At 49.7% G+C, this 18,307-nt stretch overlaps 1 protein-coding gene across 2 annotated transcripts in view; it reads right to left on the bottom strand.

Annotated features, from left to right (window-relative positions):
* Positions 1 to 17,561, bottom strand: part of OPA3 (outer mitochondrial membrane lipid metabolism regulator OPA3) — a 73,857-nt gene extending 56,296 nt beyond the window's left edge. Inside the window, exon 1 of one of the 2 annotated variants that reach the window (XM_058707811.1) lies at positions 15,529 to 17,561. In XM_058707811.1, coding sequence (XP_058563794.1) covers positions 15,529 to 15,670 — 142 coding nt within the window. In that variant the 5' untranslated portion in view covers positions 15,671 to 17,561. The remainder of the gene's footprint in view (positions 1 to 15,528) is intronic. The other variant, XM_058707810.1, reaches the window with a different exon arrangement.
* Positions 17,562 to 18,307: the final 746 nt, after the last annotated feature.

The following is an 18,307-nucleotide window of genomic DNA, read 5'->3' as shown; positions in this document are numbered from 1 at the left end:
TTGAGAGAGAGCGAAAGAGCGTGAGCAGGGGAGGGGCAGAGAGAGAGGGAGACACAGAATCTGAAGCAGGCTCCGGGCTTCGAGCTGTCGGCATGGAGCCCGACGCGGGGCTCAAACCCAAAAACCAGGGGATCATGACCTGAGCTGATATCGGACACATCGGACACACAGGCGCCCCTAGGGAAATTTATATTTAAATACTTACATAGAAAAGAAGAAAGTTTAAAAACAATAATCTAGGGACACCTGGGCGGTCCAGTTGATTAAGCAACTGACTTCGGCTCAGGTCATGATCTCACGGCTTGTGGGTTCGAGCCCTACTTTGGGCTCTGTGCCGACAGCTCAGAGCCTGGAACCTCCTTTGGATTCTGTGTCTCCCTCTCTCTCTGCCCCTCCGCCAATGCACGCTCTGTATCTGTCCCTCTCTCTCAAAAATAAATATGCATTAAAAAATGTTTACACATGGGGCGCCTGGGTGGCGCAGTCGGTTAAGCGTCCGACTTCAGCCAGGTCACGATCTCGCGGTCCGTGAGTTCGAGCCCCGCGTCGGGCTCTGGGCTGATGGCTCAGAGCCTGGAGCCTGTTTCCGATTCTGTGTCTCCCTCTCTCTCTGCCCCTCCCCCGTTCATGCTCTGTCTCTCTCTGTCCCAAAAATAAATAAAAAACGTTGAAAAAAAAAATTAAAAAAAAAAATGTTTACACAATAATCTAAGGTTAAAAAGGGCAAATGAAACCCAAGGCAAGTAGATAGAAAACAATAAGGATAACAGAAGAAATCAATGAAATAGAAAACAGGCAAGTGAGAGGAAAATAATAAGACCAAAGGTGATTTTTTTGATATATGTGTTTATAAACACTAGCAGGACAAGTGATCAAGAGTAAAGAAAAAACAAAAACATAAAATACCACTGTCCAGGATGAAAAAGGAGATTTGTCAAGCTCAGAGCTGAGCATGAAGCCTGCTTAAGATTCTCTCTCTCTCTCTCTCTCTCTCTCTCTCTCTCTCTCTCTCCTTCTGCCCCTCTTCCCCATTCACACACACTCTCTCACTCTCTAAAATAAAAGCAAAAACAAAACAAAAAACCCATAATTTATGAAAACTGACACAAAAAAGTAGAAAACCTGAATAGTCCTATAACTAGTAAGGACACTGAATGTTATTAAAAACCTTCCCTTAAAACTGAAAGCCACGATGGACGTTTATATCAAATATTTAAGGAGGAAATCGTTCCAATTTTACACAAAATCTTGCAGAAAATAGAGAATAAGGGAACATTTTCCCAATTGTTTAATGAGGTAGGCAAAACCATGATATTAAAACCTGTCAAATACATCACAAGAAAATAAAATTACATAATACATTACTCATGACCGCAGATGTAAAAAAAAAAAAAAGAAAAAAAAACCCAAAAACATCTTTAGGAAAATGTTGGCAAATCAAAGCCAGCAATATATAAAAAGGATAACACACCATGACCAAGTGGCATATTTATCCAGGACTACAAGATTGATTTAACAGTCTTTTAAAAAGTCAATAATTTGTGGGGAGACTGGGTGGCTCGGTCGGTTAAGTATCTGACTTCAGCTCGGGTCATGATCTCGTGGTTTGTGGGTTTGAGCCCCACATTGGGCTCTGTGCTGACAGGGCAGAGCCTGCTTGGGATTCTCTCTCTCTCTCTCTCTCTCTCTCTCTCTCTCTCTCTCTCTCTCTCCTTTCCCTGCCCCTCCCCCACTTGTGTGTGTGTGCGCGCTCTCCCTCTCTCAAAACAAAAAACTTTAAAAAAATAATAAAAATTTAAAAATCAGTATTTTAATTCGTCGCCAATAATCTGTGTCTCCTGCATTTACACCCCCGTAGTGTCCCTTCCCACATGACACTAGGGTTGGTCTGTGCGCCCAGCAGAATATGATGCAGCTGGCGGTGGACCACTTTTATAACCACAATTACGTTATAAAGACACTGACTCTTCAGTCTGGGACGCCCTCACTCTTGGATCACTCTCTTTGGGGGCAGCCAGCTGCCAGATCATGGGTAGCCCTGAGGAGAGGTCCATGTGCAGAGCAACTGAGCTCTTGGACCAACAGCAAGTGAGAAACAGACCCACCAGCGGCTGTGTGAGCGAGTCGGCTAGGAAGCCCACCTTCCAGCACCTGGCCAGCCTTCCGCTGGAGAGACTCAGAGCCAGGAGCACTCCACGAGGCCCCACCCCAATTCCCCGATTCTCGGGAACTGTGCGCGCTAATAAGGGTTTCTTATTTATTTTTGGGACAGAGAGAGACAGAGCATGAACGGGGGAGGGGCAGAGAGAGAGGGAGACACAGAATCGGAAACAGGCTCCAGGCTCCGAGCCATCAGCCCAGAGCCCAACGCGGGGCTCGAACTCACGGACCGCGAGATCGTGACCTGGCTGACGCTTAACCGACTGCGCCACCCAGGCGCCCCAAGGGTTTCTTACCACATGAAAAAGTACTCGACATCACAGTTCATCAGAGAAAAGTTTGACACCCACTGGGCTGGCTAAAATTCAAGCAGTGCAAACAATGATTATTGGCAAGGATGTGGAACGGCTAGACCCACGCGGGAAAACCCTTCGGCAGCTTCGTATAAAGTTAAGAATACCTTTTTCTTTACCGGACGACTCAGGACATCTCACTCCTGGGTATCTCCCCGAAAGAAATGCAAACATACTCCTATAGAGACTCGTTCAAGAAGGTTTACAGTCGCTTTCCCGGTAACAGCAACAACAAAAAAGGGACATCCAAGTGCCCATCACTAAGAGAGTAGATAAAGTGCATCATGTTTACATATTGGAATAAAGGAATACATAAAACAGCAGTAAAAGAAACAAATCACTGATACACGCAGCTGAAAGATCGCTCAAGCGTCATGTGGATAAAAGCTAGACACTAAGTTCCTATTACCTGATTCCATTTAGATGAAGCTAATGATGATAGTGAGAGAAGTCATACAGGGTGACAGAACAGGAAAGGAAAGAACTTCCAGGGGTGATGGAAACTTTTTTTTTTTTAATGTTTTATTTATTTTTGAGAGAGACAGAGTATGAGCGGGGGAAGGGCAGACAGAGAGGGAGACAGAATCCGAGGAAGGCTCCAGGCTCTGAGCTGTCAGCACAGAGCCTGACGGGGGGGGGGGGGGGCTCGAACTCGTGAACCCCGTGTGAGATCATGACCTGAGCCGAAGTCGGACGTTTAACCGACTGAGCCACCCAGGCAACCCGGAACTGTTTTAGATCTTGGAAGTTGGTTATATAGGTACATGCATTTATCGGTGCTAATTAAACTACACATTTCAGATCCGTACACTGCATTTACAGAGACGGTATTAACAAAGAACATGCAAAAACCAAAATAACAAAAGTAAGAGGAGGAGTTTGGGAGGCCAGGGGCTGATTTCTTATTCTGTATTGCCCCAGGGGACTTGTTTCTTTCTCTCTCTGAGACATTTCCCTACTCATAAAACCAGAATGATCATATAAACTCCCTAATAAAGTGGCCAATATCATTTGTTGAGATCACAGAAAGCATAATAAATGAAAACTGCTATTGGTTAAGAAATTATTATAAAGAGTAAATAGTCTCGAGCCGGTCCCTGCCCTGGACGCCCTTCCCTGGATGTGTTCCAGCCAGCTGAAAGCCCACCCCAACACTGCTCCAGGGGTTACGGGATTTGTGGTGCCTCAAGCGGGGCGGCACCTTCCTCCCGCGGACTGACCCCATCCTCCCGCGGACTGACCCCATCCTCTACCACTGCCTCTGGGGCCCGCAGGGACGCACACTGCACCTGTCACCGGAGGAAACACGACTGGCTCTGTCTACCAAGCGACTGGGGGAATCCCACCTCCCCAACACGGGGTCCAAAGGATTCAGTAGTGGTGAACCCTGCCCTTCAGACTGGCCAATCAGACTGCCTTCCTCGGACTGCGGCGATTGGCTCAAGGATGGGGGTGTGGCCGAACCTGAACCACCGATTCAGCCTGGGAATTTGGGCGGAAGTGCTGCGAAGAAGGACCTCTCTGCACCCCTGGAGTCACCAGGCAGGTAATTAATAGCCTCAGATGGCAGCTCCCAGAGAGCAGGGATTTTTGTCTGCTCTGTCGACTGCTGAGTTAGTCAAACCTCCTAGAATAGTTCCTGGCGTACAGCAGGTACTGGGCAAAGATTTGTTGAGTGAACTATACAAGCCTGTCCTCGTCCCAGAAAACAATCCCACCTCTAGATCCCACCGATGCCTGGAGAGACCACCTCAGCTTAGTACAGACAGCGCCTGGGAGTGTCAGAGGCACAAGGGAAGCAGCTAATAAAGGGACTAAGAGTGCTCTAGGGATGCCATCTGGAGTCGGGTGGTCCCAGATTCAAGTCCTGCCTCTGCTACTTACTTGCTGTGGGACCTTGGGCACGTTTCTCAACCTCTCCGCGTCTGCACTTCCTCTTTCTCTTCCTGGCTAGCAGGAAAGCTGGTGCATTCAAGTCCTGTACATGAACTGACATCAGGTTACTGAGCAGCTCTGCTCAGTTTCTTCATCCACTAAGGTAGTATTCGTGTTTAAGCCTTAGTGCTCGTGATAAGTAATGCTATTTTACATTATTCTTTCTTTTTTAAGATTTTTGTTTTGTTTTCAAGTAACCTCTACACCCAACGTGGGGCTTGAACTCACAACCCCAAGATCAAGGGTCGCATGCTCTACCAACTGAGCCAGCCAGGCGCCCCTACTTTATAGCTTTATAGTCTTCTTCTTTTTTTTTTTTAGAATGAGATTTTGTGTTTTACTTTATTTATTTATTTTTGTATATTTCTTTTTGAAGAGGGGAGGGGCAGAGAGAGAGAGAGACAGAGGATCTGAAGCAGGCTCTGAGCTGTCAGCACAGAGCCCGACGCAGGGCTCGAACTCATGGGACTGTGAGATCGTGACCTGAGCCGAAGTCAGACGCTTAACTGACTGAGCCACCCAGGTGCCCCTATGTTATTCTTTACTGTCTTATTAACAATATCTTCTCGGGGCGCCTGGGTGGCTCAGTCGGTTAAGCGGCCGACTTCGGCTCAGGTCACGATCTCACGGTCCGTGAGTTCGAGCCCCGCGTCAGGCTCTGTGCTGACAGCTCAGAGCCTGGAGCCTGCTTCCGATTCTGTGTCTCCCTCTCTCTCTGACCCTCCCCCGTTCATGCACTGTCTCTCTCTGTCTCAAAAATAAATAAACATTAAAAAAAATTTAAAAAAACAACAACAATAAATTCTCCTGCCATTAGAGTCTAGAAGTGATACTCACCCCCCCATCCCCTCCCATATAGCACGTGGTGGTATGTGACTGGATTCTGGCCAATCTGCAGTGAGGGAAGTCTTCTGGGGGCTTCTGGGCAAAGACTTTTCTACTTGAAGAACACGCTCTCATTTCCCAGCCCCACCCCCCATCCCTCAAACAAACATACGTTCTCTCTCTCTCTCTCTCTGTCCCTTGGGCACTGCCATACAAAGGCATGATGTCTGGAGCTCCAGCAGCCCTTTGAAGCCTTGAGGAGAGTTACTGCCTGAACACAAAGATGGAATTGATAGAAAGAGTCCTCAGGTCCCTCATAACATCACCAAGCCACCAACCCAACCACAGAGCCACCTTCCTCCACCAACAACAAACATCCTTCTGATTTCGGTTTAATTAAGGTTTACTGGCTGGGTTTTCAATTAATCACGGATGAGTGCCAACTGATTTGTATCTGGTTCTTTTTTAATATTTTTTATTTTTATTTTTTTATTATTTTTTTAGGGACAGAGAGACACAGAGCATGAACGGGGGAGGGGCAGAGAGAGAGGGAGACACAGAATCGGAAATAGGCTCCAGGCTCTGAGCCATCAGCCCAGAGCCTGACGCGGGGCTCGAACTCACGGACCGCGAGATCGTGACCTGGCTGAAGTCGGACGCTTAACCGACTGCGCCACCCAGGCGCCCCTGTATCTGGTTCTTTCTCTCAGGATAAGCATGCATTACTTTTGTAAATTTTAGTAAGTCGCTCCAGAAAACTTCGAAGGAAAAAACAAACAAACCCTAAAACCCAAAAGTAACCAAAAGCGTGATTCCATTAAAACAGAGAGATAATAATGGCAGCACATTCAGCACGGAGTCTGGGGCACACTAAGCCCTCAGCGGAGGGGAGCTGCTGCGGGTATGTGAGCAGCAAACGCAAGACCGAGGTGGGTTTGGCAGCCGAGGGATAGCTTAGTACAGAGGGGGAGCGAGGGGGCTCCTGAGGCGGGGCGCCTGGGTGGCTCAGCCGGTTAGGTATCCGACTTCAGCTCGGGTCATGATCTTGCAGTTAGTGGGTTCGGGCCCCACGTCGGGCTCTGTGCTGACAGCTCAGAGCCTGGAGCCTGCTTCGGATTCTGTGTCTCCCTCCGTCTCTGCCTCTCCCCCGCTCATGCTCGGTCTCTCAAAAATACATAAATATTAAAAAACTGTTTAAAAGGGGGCTCCCGAGGAAATCACCACCTATATGGGGGCTTAGGGGTCTGAAGTGGGGCCAACTGGAGCTGGAGAGCAGGAAAAGAGGAGAAGCCAAGAAGCTGGAAGCGGGATAAGACTCCAGTGAGGGGCAGAGGCACATCCTGGGGGGCAGAGACATCAGGATAGGCCTCTCAGGAAATGACTAGAGAGTCTCAAGGAGGGGTGAACAAAGAGTAGGTAAGGTTTCTTTGGGGCATAGGAAGAAAATGTCAGGACTTCTGGTCATGTTTATGTTTTGAAGGAGGAGGAGGGAAAAGGGAGGAAGGAGTAAGAGTACCAAGTAAGAGTACCAAGATGAAGGAAGGGGAGGAGGAAAAGGAGAAGAAACTGGGCTTTCCTAGGCGTAGACAGCTATAGGAGCTACCCTCTCAGCAGGCAGGTGCCATCAGCAACCCCGGATGCTGAAAGGGTGACACAGGCGCCCTCTCCTGTCTACTCAGCGTATTGCAGCCCGGGCAAATGGATTCCCGGGGATATTCCCAGGTTGCAAATCAACCAGCCCTCACAAAATGGCTTAAAAAAGACTCCTGCTCAGAAGCCATGGACTAAAAACTTAACAATGTGAGCGCAAGCATAATCCAACAAATGCCTCTGCATAGGAAGGGTGGGGCTGAAAGATGAGCAGTGGGATTAAATAGAGCTGACAGCACACTTCTCTCGTTTGGCTGTGTTTGTTTGTTAGGTCTTTGCCAGCTCTGACCGCCCCACACAAAGAATGTCAAAACTACACTCTCACAGAGAGTTTCCAAACGTATTTAACAACGCCTGTATAAGAAAATATTTTTAGCAAGAGGGAAAATATTTTTAGCAAGAGGAAAAATATTTGGGGGGGGCATGAATAAACTAAACATTTTTATTTTGCTTTCTATTTTTTTAATGTTTATTTATTTGGGGGGATGCCAGTGCAAAGGGGGCAGGGGCAGAGAGACAGAGAGAGAGAGAGAGAGACAGAGGGGATCCAAACAGGCTCCACGCTAACAGCAGCGAGCCCAAGTGGGGCTGGAACTCACAAACAGCGAGATCATGACCGGACCCGAAGTTTGGACGCTCAACCAATGGGCCACCCAGGTGTCCCTAAAAATTTTATTTTTTTAAATATGAATTTCACACCTTCCAAGTCTTTAACATTTTTAAGTGCACACAGTATATATTCACAGTATTATATGTCAGCACTATGCATGACTAGGTAACTGCGCGCGCACACACACACACACACACACACACACACACACGAGGAGAACGTGCAACATGTTTCCTTAACGGGACAGCATAATAAAAGCGGCATCTGGAGGTCACCAGTAGCAGCCTGGCTGTCATGCAACATAACTCATGTGGTGCTCTGGAGATTATAAATAGACCCCAGGGAAGTGATTTTCAAATGTTCTCTCGCACAGGAGGATCCTCTCTGGACAGTGGTAACAATAAAAATGTCCAGCCCTTCCTTCCCCAGATGGACCCAATCAGGACCTGCAGTTGGCACTCCTGGGCAGCTAAGGGGAGCACCCCACACCACTTTTTTCCCTTGAGATGTCTTTCAGCATACCAGTCCTCTCGGCAGCTGTGTTTAGTCTGGCGTTTGTTTAGTGTTTGCATTGAATTCTGAACGTCCACTGTATGGGTCATTTCTCAAAGCTCTATTCGGCTCTTTTTCCAACTGCCTGGTAATTTCTGATGGCACTCATGTTTTCACATCCCTCCTAATGCGTCCCTTTCATATACAAACACAGGTATTTTACGTCCACATCTGATCTTTCTGATATCCACAACGTTTCCAGATCTCGCTCGTGGTGCCTGTTTCTCCACACAGTACGTAACTTTTTATCAGAGGTGCCAGGACGCCACCTGAAGGGATTCTCCAAGGCTCAGGCAGAAAGGGGACTCCTCCAGGGAGGGCTCGTTTGTCCTTGTCAGGTGCACACAGCCTGGGTTCATTCTCAGCTTGCTGTTTCCAGGGCCTTTCAAGGGGTATAATTCAGGCCCCAAACCCACATGAGGGACCATCAGTGGCCACAAATTCTCACAGGAGACTTTTTAAAATCTCCCTCTAGCCCTAAGGCTGTGCCTTCCTCTGCAGGGTGGGTTTTTCTTAGTTCACCCTTTCCCACAAGGTACCCCTTTCCTGGGATCTGGTTTTGCACCAGATGGTCCCCTGCCCAGAGTTCCCACAGGATAGCTCCTGTCCCCAGGGCCACGGGACTCTGTCAATGTCCCCAGAGTATAAGGCGGCTTCAGTACTTACTCCCCTCCTTGGCTCCTTGCTCTGGGAGGAGTCCTTGCAAGTACCCCATGCATTTCAAAGAATGCTTTAAACATTCTGTGAAGCGTTAGGTAGTGGGAGGCCCTCTCCTGAGCCACACAGCCCTCTCTCTATTTGACTCAGATAACTCTGATCCCAGCTCCTAACCAGACAAACATAATAACTGCTCCGTGCTAGTTAGAAACGTGCAGGGGAAAGCCCAGATCCTTCTGCCCGTGGTAAGCCTGTGAGAGCTGGCTGAGGAAGGGGGATCACTACCACCGCGAGGCAGGAAGTCCTGACCGTTCTGTTCTGGCCCTGACAGCGGGCCAGGAGCGCACGGTGAGAAGGATCCCACCAGAAGGCTTAGCATTAGGATGATGATGATGATGGCGATGGGAAAAACAGTAATACGCTCGACAAACGTTCATGCAGTGCTTAAGGGCCAGGCACTGTTTAATGCTCTGTGGATATGAACTCATGGCACCGCTGTAACAATACAACATACAGACAACAAAACCGAGGCCCAGAGAAGCTAAATAACTTGCCAGGGGTCACAAAGAAAGTGGCAGAACTGGGACTCACCCACAGGCAGCCCAGCTGCAGAGGACGAGTGCTTGGTCACTGAGCCACACTGCTATTTATTGAACTTAGAACGTTCCAGGCCTTTGCTAGGGGTGTTCCTGCAAGCAACAGACCCTCCCCATCAGACCTATGAGGTAAGGAGTCTGAAACACATCTCAGGAGGCTGAACTCAAGGTGTCGGCAGGGGAGAACACCTTTCCTTGCCTCTTTCAGCTTCTAGAGACTGCCTGCATGTCTTGGCTCACGGCCCCTCCTCCGTGTTCAAGACCAGCAAGGCAGCATATTCAAATCGTTCCCTCTCCCCTCTCCCTCTTTCACCTATAAGGACCCTTATGATTACACTGGCACACCTGGATGATGCAGGACCCTCTCTCCCTGTCCCCACACCCTTGATTTCAATCACACCTGTAAAGTCCCCTCTGTCACGGAAGTCAACCCATTCGACAGGTTCCTGGGATTAGGATGTGGACATCTTTAGGGGACAATTATCCCGCCGACTGTGAGTAGTAAGCCAGGAAAAATGACCAGTATTTTAGGAATAAACACAAACAAACCGGGATTTTCCCACTGCCCAGGGACGCCCCGCGGGCCCCACCAGAAGTGTCAGCAGAACACTTTGCAAGAGTGCTCCCAACATGCCTGGGGTCACCAATCACCAAACGTACATATCTCGACCTCTCCCTCACCCCACCGCAGAAATCTTTGCTTAAAAAGATCCTTGGGGCACCTGGGTGGCTCAGCCAGTTAAGTGACCGACTTCGGCTCAGGTCATGATCTCACGGTTCGTGGGTTCGAGCCCCCCGTCGGGCTCTGTGCTCACAGCTCGGAGCCGGGAGCCTGCTTCGGATTCTGTGTCTCCCTCTCTCTCTGCCCCTCCCCTGCTCACGCTCTGTGTCTCTTTCTCTCGAAAATAAACAAACATTTAAAAAAAATTTTTTTTTTGGGGCGCCTGGGTGGCGCAGTCGGTTGAGCGTCCGACTTCAGCCAGGTCACGATCTCGCGGTCCGTGAGTTCGAGCCCCGCGTCAGGCTCTGGGCTGATGGCTCGGAGCCTGGAGCCTGTTTCCGATTCTGTGTCTCCCTCTCTCTCTGCCCCTCCCCCGTTCATGCTCTGTCTCTCTCTGTCCCAAAAATAAATAAAAAACGTTGAAAAAAAAAATTTTTTTTTTTAAATTTTTTTAATATAAATAAATAAAAAGATCCTTGCTAGCAGACAGTCTTTCCTTTGCTGTCCTGCCCTCTGCTCCTGTGCAGTGTATTCAATAAACCTCTATCTCCTCTGTTCCACTTGCGTGCATTCTTTCATCGCTGGTGCTGCTGGCCTCCACCCAACCGGGTTGCCCCACATTTGCTGGCCCCTGTGGGAACCCTCTGCCATCCGGATTTTCCAGGAATTTCTTGGGACATTCCCTCATGGACCGATTCTACCCTCCTTGGGGAACTGACTGACGGTCAAGGTTACTCTTCGGTGAGGATCCGAAGCCCCAGGGGGAACCGGCCACGCTGCCCTTGCCCGAAAGGGTGAGGGATTTCCCCTTTTGCCCTTCAGAGGGATCCCTCCCTCCATCTCCTTTCTCTCTTTGGCCCTTCGGCGGCCTAACCCTAGTGCTCCTCAGACAACTGAAGATCTCTGGCCAGGGCGGCTCCTGCGTGTGGTCGGAACGTCCGAGGGATGACAGGTTGGACTGTCCGCGCCTATGAGGGCAAAAGACCCCTTTCCTCGGCTCTCTCGCTCCCCGAGGCCTCCAGTCCCAACGACCAGCACAACTGCAGTGGCACCTCGTCCAGGGCAAATCCACACATATTATGGGCTGGTGGGGACCCGTCTCTGACCCTGGCTGACTTCAGCCACCTTGCTTCTTTTGGGTCCCCCCCCCTTTTTTTCCTTTGTTCCTGTGGATCCAGCCACTATCTTGATCTATGGGAAAAGCATGTTGCTACACGTCTGAGTGAATCCAACAATTCCATGTACAAGGCACGGTTCAACAAGGATTCTGGCTCATACCATTGGAGGGTCCCCTCCCCCTAAATCCCGTGGACCTGGCCACCGAGGAATTTCACTCCAATCGCCTATCAGCATGTTAATCTAATACCGTGCTCTGGTCCATAACGGCACAGAACCCCTGATGGGCCGACAAGTGGAGGCAGGGACGGCGCCCCCCAACCCCGCTTCAGCTTGAAGCAGCTACTGAGGATAAGGCCTCTCCCCTAAATGCCAAAGACCTGTCATTGTGGATCTGTCAGCGGGGAATGGAGAGGCCGCTTTTAGGCAACGGGCTTGAGCAATGGAAAAGCAAGTAAGCGAAAAGGGCCCGCAGGGACCACTGGACTGAATGCACACAGGCTCACGAGGTGACCCACCTCAGGACATCCATAGGCCCCAGCTGACCGATGGGCTACTTAACTGGGCACCCGTATCGAAAAAGGGAAATTCCATACCTTCCCATACCTCGTCCCTCTCCCCCCTTAGCTATAGCCCCCACCACTGCCGCGGAGCAGACGGTCTCTCTTTTGCTGCTCCCCTACAGTGTGTCCGATAAACTTCTATCTCCCCAAGTAAGTAAAAAAATCATAAAGTAAAAAGATCCTTGCCTCCCCAACACAGTGTATCATCGATGACTTACGCTTCTTGTATTTACTGTTCTTTCCTCAGAAGTACCTATCTACCACTCCGGCCTCTGTTGTGAGAACACAGCCAGGCCCGCCCTGCTGAGTCCAAAGCATCTCAGCCAAAGGCACAGATGCTGGATGTGCTGGTCAGCGCCCAGAGGCCTGACCCAGGAGAACGCACAGCTGCCATAGGATCTGGAAAATTCTGCTCACACAGGCTGGGGGCCACGGCAAGGGGAAGACAGCAAGGGAAAATACCAAACGACATGATTTTTAGAGTGTAAATATAGAAGAAGTCCGTGCACTCTAACACCTAATAGCACCTCTAACTAAATCTATCCCAAGCTGAATTCCTGGTCTTTTCTGTCCAACCTGACCCCTCTTGCAGTCATTGTCACACCCAATCCAGGGGAAATCGTGCCAGTGCCGCCTTCCAAACAAATCTACTGGGTATTCATTACTAAGGGGAAGAGGAAAGGTTCTTTTAGTGGTCACCACCTTAACCAAGGGATCCAAGTTACCATCACAAATGATGGAACAAACAGACATCAGGAGCCCCCTGAGGTGATGTCCTTAGGGCACACTGTCATGTCTGTGGTGTTCCTGCCAAAGATGCTCAGTGTGAATCAAATCAGAGGAAGCAATCAGAAAACTCCAGACTGTGAGGCACTCTGGGACAACTGGCTTGAATTCTTCCAAATGTCAACGTCATGAAAAAAGGAAAGAAAGAAAGAAAGAAAGAAAGAAAGAAAGAAAGAAAGAAAGAAAGAAAAGAAAAAAAAGAAAAGAAAAGAAAAGAAAAGAAAAGAAAAGAAAAGAAAGAAAGAAAGAAAGAAAGAAAGAAAGAAAGAAAGAAAGAAAGAAAAAAGAATGCTATTATAGAGCAGGATCAGCAAACTTTTTCTGAAAAGGCCACGGCGTAAATATTTTAGACCTGTGGGCCCTAAAACCCAACTCTGCAGCCACAGACAATATGCAAACAAATGAGTGTGGCTGTGTGCCAATAAAACTTTATTTACAAAGACGGGCAGTGGGCTGGATTGCTAAACCACGTCATAGATTAAAGGATACTAAGGAGGCGTGACAATCAGGCTCAGTGCGTGATCCTTGAGCAGACCCTAGATTAAAAATAATAATAAACCACTAAAAAGGACGTTTTGGGGATAACTGGAGAAATCAGAAAATGAGCTATGTATTAAATATTAGCTACATATTAAGTAATATCGCTATCAATATCATTGTTATCAATGTTAAATTTGTGACATCGGTGCTGCGTTATATACGAGAATGTCTTTGTTGTTAGGAAACACAGACTAAAGTATTTATGTCCGCAACTTATTTTCAAATTGTTTAGAAAAAGAAGAGTGTGTATACATATGCACACGCATATATATATGAGAACGAAACAAGGCAAACTTGTGGAAAGCTAATAACTGATGAACTAGGTGGTAAAGGGTATGTAACTGATGATCGTACCATTCTTCCTTTTTTTCTTAAATAACTTAAGCTTTTTGTTTTGTAAGTGTATTTCTTTATTTTCAGTGATCTCTACACCCAACACGGAAGGACTCACAATCCTGAGATCAGCATCTGAAGCACCAGTCAGGTGCCCCTACACCATTCTCTCTTTCAACTGCTCTGCGGGTTTGACATGTTTAAAGTGTTTTTGTTTTCTTTTTAATTTATTTTTGAGGGAGAGAGACAGAGCGTGAGCGGGGGAGGGGCAGAGAGAGAGAGGGAGACGACAGAATCCGAAACAGGCTGCAGGCTCTGAGCGGGCAGCACAGAGCCCGACACGGGGCTTGAACCCACGGACTGTGAGATCACGACCTGAGCCGAAGTCGGATGGCCAACCCATTAAGCCACCCAGGCGCCCCTGGGTTTGCCAGGTGAAAAAACATCTCCAGAAACGGAGTCCTCCTCCCCACTCACCTTCTACCTAGAGTACTGTGGTCAACTCCTCCCTGCAGCCACCTTTACCCTAAGATTGCCAAAAGGCTCCTGTTAAAATATAACTCAGATCCTGTCCCTCCTTTGCTGATACCTTCCAGGGAGTCCCACCCACTCAAAAGGAAAACCAAAGCACTGCAGGGGCCCACGGGCCCTGAGCAACTTGCCCCCACCTTTCCACCCTCAGTTTCCTCTCTACCCTGTCTCTTTGCTCAGCCACACTGGCTTCCTCACTGCTTGTCAAACGTTATCAGGCAAACTCTCACCTCAGGGCCTTTGCAAGTGCAGGAATGTTCGTTCTTTCTCCAGATACCTGCACTGCATGCTCCCTCCTCTCATATTCTCACTGAGGTCTCCCTGCTGCCCTCTCTAAACTTACAACCGTTCCCCCAGACGGTTCTCCTTTTGCAGCCCTGATGCTTCCTCCCAGAGCAAGTACTGCTATCTACTAGAATATTCAGAGTTTAACTACTTATTTTATGATCTGGCTCCCCCTGCCCCCGCCCCAAGAATGCAAAATCCCCAAGGCCAAGATTCTGTGCCTTTTCTTCTTTTCTGTATCCATAACATCTACACAACAGCCTTTTCTCAGTACCACAGACTGACTTAGCATTTTACAGCCATTTACTCCTCACAACAGAAGCGTTCTTGACCGCATAAATGAACACGTAGCGGGCCCACAAAATGGGAATAATTTTGTGAGGATTTAATGCCAGGAGGCCTGTGAAGTGCTCAGCATAGAGCCTGGCACAAAGTGAGTGCCCATTAAATGTTGCTATTATATAATGCCCACTGCACAGGACACTGAAGCTCTGAGTGACCTGGCCAGGAAGGCGTGGGGTCCAGATTAGAAGCGATGTCAGTGTGACCCAAGAAGCCACTTCCTAAACCACGGTGCTAAGACACGGTGTTGGGGAGAAAGGCAGTGGGAGAACCCAGAAACTAGCGCTGGGAATCCAGAGGGCAGGATTTTTTTAAGTCCTGACTCTGGCCCAAACTCCCATGTGTGACCTCGGCAATTGCCTTCTGGTCTCGAGGCCTCAATGTTCTCTGCTGTAAACTGGGGGAGTCATTTCCCTTCCCTGACAAGGGGATGTGCGAGGGTCAAATGAGAGAAGTGATAGGGGAGCACTCTGGTAGCTGTGAAACCCGACGCTTTTCCATTCTAAGATCTGCACCTCTGGCAGAGGCCTCACAAAATACCAAAGCACCAAGAATTCTAGGCCCTGGAAAGCAAACTTTAGGTACCCAAACTTATAAGGACGGCCTGGCAAACGACCCGATCAAGTCTCTCCTTGGCCCCGCCCCTAGTTCCTCTCAGTCCCAGAACGTCCCGCCCATATTACTACTGCCCCCTACACTATGGGCTCGTCTAGACGTCAGTCTTCACGTGCTCTCTTCCTCTATTGGCTGATATTCCTAACCCGGGCGAGGGCGCCCTGCCCTGCCCCCTGCTCCACGGCCGTTCTTACTATTGGGCTACCCGCATGCCCCTCTTCCAAGAACCCTCCTTATTGGCTGTAGAGCTTTGCCGGTTCGGGCTGTGATTGGTTGGAAACAGAAGTCCATCCCCTGAGCAACCACCAGAGAGGGGTTGGAGAATGGAAAGGTTGGAGAGATGTGGGGTCAAACTCACGCTGAGCGGGCGGGAGGCAGATATAGGTCTTGAAGAACTCGCTTCGGCGGGCGGCCTCCTTAATGCGGTTGGCAAGCGGCTTGCTGACCTGCCGAATTCCCAGGTATAGCAGCTTCGCCATAGGGAACGCGCCTACCACCATCTTGGCGGTCGCACGGGGCACGCGCAACCCTGCGGACTGGGCGGGGCGCCTCCGATCTCTCCCTCCTCCCCCGCCCGTTCGTCTCCGTGCGTGCGTGCGTACGTGCGTACGCTCGGGGAGGGGGCACTGCAGGGGCGCCCCCTGATGTCACCCCGTCGACGCTGACGCTTGACGTCCGATCGTTGAATATGCAAATAAAAAGCGGAAGTGAGGCGGGTCAGGGGGCGGAGCCGTTAAACTGCTGCTCGCGGGAGCGTGGTTGGGTTCCCACGCCCGCTCTGGCTGTTGTCACCGTGTTCTTTCGTGACGTCTTGTACTTAGGTGGCTTCCCCGCTTAAAGGAGTCTCTTAATTAGTCCTGATTAGGGCTAATGAGTCCCAAATGCACTTTCCCCGCAGGTTAGAGCCCTCGCTGGGAATAAGAAAAAACCGACCATGAAGTCATACAGACCTGGGTTGGGATCCCAGCTCCGCCCTTTGCTTGCTTGTGATGTTAGGCGAATGATGTAACCTTTCTGGGCATCAGTATTCCCGTCTACAAAAGGGGACTTACCTTGTTAGGTAGTTGTAAGGCTTGCCTGCGAATCTTGAATGTCGAACAGTGAGTGAGCCGTGGTAAGTGGTTAGAAGGTGCCAGTCACCGCCCTCGATACACAGCCCTTAATGCTATACAGGTATTAACATTATTATTGCTAACTCCAGCCTGAGGGTGCATTCCATTTCCAGAAATAGCTAATCCAACCCTTTCCTAAGTGACTGAGGCACGAAGTCGGGGCGGGGGGCTAGCAGAGGTCTCTCAGCCAGCAGAAGGGGGATAGCCCAGCGTCTTGGCTAGTAAAACCACACCCTTCTCAAGCAGCCCCACTTCCTCCATTGGTGGGCGAGGGTCCCCAGGGAGCTGGCTCAAGAAGGAGTTTAAGGACATGTCCCAGACTGTCCTCCTTTACCCAGCAGGGAGCAAAATCATATAAACAAGGTCAGGGAGGGGGTGAGAGAAATTTCTGGATGACGGAGTCTTGATGGGTAATTAAGAGATTCTAGGAGAGAGAGGGGAGGGCAGAGGAGTGGTGTGTAGGAGGAAGCGGCCCTCCAGAAGGCAGAATGAGAGCAATCGGGGCTTTCCAGGGGGGGACTTGGGGCTTTCCTCGGCATCCACTCAGACTCCTTTCGTGTCCTTTGTCAAATCCCTGAGACAGATGGACCTCCTTATCTCCATCTGTAATAATGATGGCACGGACATGTGTGAACCCGGTTATTCTAAATTAGTAAAAATGCCAAGACTCCATAAACACTACCCTTCTGGACTGAAGGTGTGACAGAACTTGGCGCCTATTCAAGGTCAATTATCTACTTGGAACTAAACCCCTCCCCAATTTACAGACTGGCCAACTGAAGCCAGAGGAAGAAAAGGATTTATCCAAAGTTCCAGGGGTAATCAGATTGGAGCTAAGTCCCAGAATGGATTTCTGGGTCCCTGCCAGGTCTTCTCCTTATTCCTGGGATGTTAGTCTGAGGCCCAGAGACCTATTCAGGGGCTGAGGTCCCCCCTGATGGGTTTAGGAAACTTCCAAACCGTACATGACTTTTTTCTGTTTATTTCACTGCTGTTTCCTCAGCTCCTAGAACAGTGCCTGGCACACAGTAGGTGCTCAATAAATATTTACTGAATAAACGGGAATGAGCATTTGGTGGAGGGGCAGAGGGCAGGCTGTCATCTGATTCTCCCAGGAGACTGTGTTCCAGAAAGTTCTGGCCCCTTATATGTCCATCCCAGTAGCTTTATGGCTTTGGTGTGGGAAAGTTATGAGGCCCCGTAAATCCCAGGCTTCCCTCTTTTTCTCTCCGCACCCAACAAAGCCCCAACTTCCTGCATATCAGTTAACCCCCCTCCTGCAAAACCATTTTCCTCATTGAATCTGTTTTTTTTTTTTTTTTTTTTTTTTCTCATTCCCCTCCTCCCTCCTCTTCCCTTCTCTGGGAAGGGTTTCCAGGAACCTCTTCTGGGGCAAGGGTGTGTGTGTGTGTGTGTGTGTGTGTGCGTGCGCGCGCGCGATGGAGATCTTCACATTGCATCAGGAGCTTGGAGCCTGTTACACATCCATTGGGAGGAAGAGACAGAAGTGACCTATCAGAAAGGGCAAGGCCTGTCCAGCGCTGGGTGCTCCCTCCTACTCTCCAGCGTGGTCATGGAAGGATGGCCATTCCTCGTGGCCCCCGAGGGCCGGGAGAGGGAGGGCGACACCATCCACCAAGGCAGGCCGCCTTGACCACCCTGGGGCCTGGGAACAGAAGCAGAGATGGAGAGGGGAGAGAGAGCCCAGGATAACCCCAACATTGACTCACCAGCTGTGTGACCCTGGCCTAGTCATTTGGCCTCTCCAGTGACCGCCCTGGAATAGGGCCTGGGATCATTCCCGGAGGTCCTTCTAGTTCAGGCCCTGTGGTCACCCTTTTCTCAGGATGGGCAAGGGGCTGGTGTTACACGATCCCACAAGGCCCTGCGCTCCTGCTTCCATCATTTTGAAGCCTTCCTTCAAAATAAATCCCAAAGCTGACCGCTGTTCCTTGCTCACCACGCCCCCTCCCCCCTCCCCCCCCCCCCCCCCCCCCCCGTTAAGCTGCCAGCACAGCATCTCCT

This window comes from Neofelis nebulosa, chromosome 17 (assembly GCF_028018385.1).
Source record: "Neofelis nebulosa isolate mNeoNeb1 chromosome 17, mNeoNeb1.pri, whole genome shotgun sequence".
In the NCBI taxonomy this organism is placed as follows: Eukaryota; Metazoa; Chordata; class Mammalia; order Carnivora; family Felidae; genus Neofelis; species Neofelis nebulosa.
The sequence above is the reverse complement of the archived record's forward strand: the minus strand, read 5'-3'. Positions and strand labels throughout refer to the sequence as shown.